General features: G+C 43.6%; 1 protein-coding gene across 4 annotated transcripts; it reads left to right on the top strand.

Moving 5' to 3' along the window:
- Window positions 1–414: 414 nt before the first annotated feature.
- LOC147632356 (uncharacterized) lies at window positions 415–2,564 on the top strand. 4 transcript variants are annotated; one of them, XM_086807183.1, is made up of 5 exons: window positions 415–842; window positions 1,002–1,331; window positions 1,422–1,550; window positions 1,715–1,936; window positions 2,149–2,564. In XM_086807183.1, exons 1-5 carry the CDS (start codon window positions 498–500, stop codon window positions 2,230–2,232), a joined length of 1,110 nt encoding a protein of 369 aa, XP_086663309.1. In that variant the 5' UTR covers window positions 415–497; the 3' UTR covers window positions 2,233–2,564. The 4 variants fall into 4 exon arrangements, with proteins under 4 accessions (XP_086663309.1, XP_086663308.1, XP_086663306.1 ...); XM_086807182.1 differs by having other exon boundaries at window positions 417–842; window positions 1,419–1,550; XM_086807180.1 differs by having other exon boundaries at window positions 431–842; window positions 1,419–1,550; window positions 1,697–1,936.
- Window positions 2,565–4,352: the final 1,788 nt, after the last annotated feature.

The raw sequence follows: 4,352 nt of genomic DNA, 5'->3' as shown, positions 1-4,352 counted from the left end.
GGTTCGAGCTTAAGACATAGGATTTGCTTTTAGTGCTGGCTAAGAGCTAGTTGCAAACCATGCCTTGTCTCGCTCGCTCGCTCTCTCTCTCTCTCTCTCTCTCTCCCTCCTTGGTCCATCTACTATCTACTATGTCTTCATGTTGACTAATTCAAGGGGCTACATGAGGATAGACGTCAAAAGGAGGACAGACGACTACTAAAATCAAGTAGGGTATAAGGTGCGAGTGATTCCAAGGATATGTCTTTTCAAATAATTCAAACCCATTTGCCCTAGTGTCCAAGGCCCCCCACGAAGATGGTGGGGGTGTGTGGTCATGCCATCCGTCATCCCAGGAGCTAGAGTCGGAACCTTCCACGTCTCCTATCCATGAGCACCCTACATTTTGTTGCTGGCCATGGCTACATATATATATATTAGTTTGTGTTTTGTAGAACTCCATCCCCCGAGCTGAATTTTGGGTCTTTCCATTTCTCTCATCTTCTTCTTCGCACAAAATGGGCTCCTTACCAGAGAGTGACGTTGGTAGTAATGGAGTCTTGTCAGAAGACATGGTGTGGTCGGAGATAAGGAGAGACGCACTAGAGATGGGCAGGGAGGAGTGTGAGGTTTTGCGGGACATGGAGGCCTCTAAGCTTCTGCCTGGGATTGTGCAGAGCTCTGTGCTGCAGTGGGGCAGCCTGGAGGAGGCCCTAGCAGCCCACCTGGCCTCCAAGCTCAGCTGGGATTCCGCTCCCACGCACAGATGGCACAGCATCCTCCTCATCTCCTTCACAAAGGGAGCCTCCTCTTCCGGGAACCCCATCCAGGACCTCATCAGACAAGACCTTACTGCCATCAAGGTTTTCATCCACCTGCTCTGAAATCTATATGCTATCTGAAAATCTCCCTAAATTTACTCTGCCCTGAATGCTTTTTTAAATGAAATGCAACAGATTGTGATAGAGTTAGTAGTAGTAATTAGGGTTTCAAGCTGAATTGAACGCCATAATTTCTGTCAGGAAAGAGATCCGGCTTGCCCTTCATCAGGCCATGCTTTCCTCTACTTCAAAGGCTTCCATGGTATCCAAGTCTACCGAGCTGCAAATTGGCTATGGCGGAATGGCCAGAGGTCACTGGCTAGTGTCTTGCAAAGCCGCGCGTCTGAAGTGTTTGGAATGGATATCCATCCGGCTGCCCAACTAGGGAGCGGTATCATGATTGATCATGCCACAGGAGTGGTGATAGGAGAAACGGCAAGGGTGGGGAATGGATGCACCTTATTACATGGTGTCACACTGGGAGGAAATGGCAAACAGCAAGGCGACCGACATCCGAAGCTTGGCGCGAATGTAAGGCCCTTTTTTTTTTGGGAGTGTCTTCTTCTCTCAAAGGTGGTTTGAGATCAAACAGTGATGGTTTTGCCTTGTTTGTATCAGCAGGTTCTTGTAGGGGCAGGGGCAAGCATTCTTGGTAGTGTTAAGGTTGGTGATGGTGCAAAGATAGGAGCTTCTGCCGTGGTGTTGAACGACATTCCACCTTTCGCAACAGCCGTTGGGTGCCCTGCCAAGGTAATGATCTGCCCCCATCACATTGGTGAAGAAATGGGGTGAGGGAGGAGGGGATGCATGATGGGAATGGCATCATCTGATGAGCACCTATGGTCTTTCTAAATGGTTTACTTGGCATTTAGAGGGTATTGAGCTCTTCCACTTAGGCTTATGTTTTGCTGCAGGTAATTGGCAGGGTGAAGGAGGACAATCCTGCATCTGTACTGGATCATTCTTGCAAGTTAGTTGAAGTATTCACTCAAAGAGTAAAATGCCTATGCCCTTACCGACATTTAAACCCATCGAAGCCTGGCTGTCTTGGCCCCTATGAATTTGTAGAACGGTTGAAGGACGAGTTTGGGCTGGATGTACCAAGGGATGAAGCCATGGCATTGTTTTTCGAACTGGTAAGATTGGAGAAGACTAGATGTAAACTTCTGTTTCATGCAAGTGAACTGGAAGCTACAAATAGTCACAAGGCCCCCTCTTGTTTGTGTTGATTATGAGAAAGAAGCAAATGGGTTTGAAAGTTAGCTGCCTACGTGATCAACGTAGTGGTTTAGAACTAAACAGTCTTGTATACATGAGTCTCATGGTAGTGGGATGTGCATTTTCGTAGGATACGGACCATGACGGCGAGCTCACGGAAACGGAATTTCAGAGCTACATTGTTGCCCTAAGAGATGCACTTGCAAAGAAGTGAGATTCCTTCCACCATTTGGAATGCCATGTGGGATGGAAAGTACCAATGTTGAGAAGATTAACACTACACTTGAAAAGGCTAGTGTATGCTACAGCCTTTCCTTTTCTATGCATACATCATGCATAAACCACTGTTGGGCTAATGGTACCAATGTTAACTCTAGTGTATGCTGCTGCCACTTTCGTTGCTGTGCATAAACCATGCACAGAAAAGTATGCAATAGTACATGATGCCTAAACAAGCATGTGTGCAGGTTATAAATAATGCTTGTAATAAGAAGGATGAGCAGTTGATAATTGTCAAGTTTTCATTCAAGGAAACTTATTTATTCCTACTGTCCTCCTGGTTTTTTTAGCCACCTTTGAGAAGTTAGTTGGATGGTTTGTTTTGGGAGGGATCTGTGATTGGGATTCTATTAGGAAAGCCAATCTGGTATTACCAGATAAGTCTACAAATATTATGAAACTGACTGTAGATTGTGCACGTTAATTTATTTCATTGGCAACATTTCAATAATGGTGTATTGCCCATGACGTAACTCCATTATCTTCCACCTTTGAAAAAGAAAGATTTAGACTTATCTTGCAAATGATCGTGGTTTGCAAGTTATTTAATTTCGAGTACTTTCGGCGGGTTGATTGTCCTTTTCTCTCTCCCCCTCGTTAAAAAAAAAAGTTACAAATTTTCATTAAAACAAAAACAAATTTTTTTCCCCGCTCTCTCTCTCTCTCTCTTTACCCCTCTCAATCTTTCTTACTCTCTCTCTCTCTCTCCTCAGCTCTCCAACTCGATGTAACTCACTGCAACTCTCTACACACACACACACACACACACACACTCTCTCTCTCTCTCTCTCTCTCTCAATCTTACTCTCTTTTAACTCTCTATTTCTCTCTCTAGCTTGTTAACTCTCTCTCTCTCTCTCTAACTCTTTCGCTTTCTTTGTCTACCTTTCTCTACGTCTCTCTAACTCTCTCTCTTAATCTCTTTCTTTCTCTTTCTAATCCTCTCAATCTCTAATCCTCTAATCTAACCTAACATCCAAATAAGATATATATATAGTAGTATATAAAAGGGAGAGCCACCATGTGGTAGCTCCCAACCCCTCTCTCTCTCTCTCTCTCTCTCTCTTTGTAACCCCCTCCCTCCCCCCCTCCCTCTCTCTCTCTCTCTCTCTTAACTTTGTAACTCTCTCTCTCTCTCTCTCTCTCTCGCTGTCTCTAACTCTCTCTATAGCCCCCCCTCTCTCTTTCTCTCTCTTCATCTCGCCCACCACCCTGAGCACCATGCAATAGCTTCCGATGAGGATGTATTAGGATGAGGGTAGAGGGCTATATGCTCTTGGTTCTAACACTCGCTTTAGCTTTTCATGTTTAGTTTCTAGCATTTTCATTTTTTATGTAACTTAGATGAGGGATGAGGGTAGAGGGCTATATGCTCTTGGTTCTACCACCCGCTTTAGCTTTTCATGTTTAGTTTCTAGCATTTTCATTTTTTATGTAACTCAGACATTGTATCACATGGACTTGATGTAATTATTTTGGTCTCATAGGTCACTTTTGTGTTTTGAAGACGATAATATATATATATATATATATATAACTCTCAGTTTCTCTCTCTCTCTCTCTCTCTCTCCCTCTCTCTTTCTCTCTCTTTCTCTGTAACTGCTCCCAAATAAGACATAGTAGATGTTTTGTACAAACACTATAGGTGTGCCATAACTTTCAAGGTTGGTGGAGGTGGGAGAGTAGCCTGACAGAGTAAAGATTCAGCTTTGGACGTTTGGCGCATGCGTTCCCCCCCCCCCACCACCAACACATGCATACACACACAAAAAAGTAAGGTGTGAGGTTTAAAAATCTCCTTGTAATTTCACACTAAAAAAATAGAAACTTGCAAAGTTGGGGTTGGGTGGGCAATTAAAAACAAAAGTAATGAAAGCTGTAATTAAAGATATGTAGATATATTGCTATCTCTAGAGTTTAGACTCTCTACAATTAGGCTTATTGTTGAGAGGGTTTTAATCATACTATGTAGTAACATTTAAATTAAATGCCAATGGAGGGCCTGGAAGAAATTGGGGGTAGAATCTTTTTGGCCTACCTTTAGAAGGCAGAGAG

The sequence above is a fragment of the Cibotium barometz genome, chromosome 13 (genome assembly GCF_041138505.1).
Source record: "Cibotium barometz isolate CiBa-2024 chromosome 13, ASM4113850v1, whole genome shotgun sequence".
Taxonomy (NCBI): Eukaryota; Viridiplantae; Streptophyta; class Polypodiopsida; order Cyatheales; family Cibotiaceae; genus Cibotium; species Cibotium barometz.
Note: the sequence above shows the minus strand (reverse complement) of the source record. Positions and strands in the feature narration are given on the sequence as shown.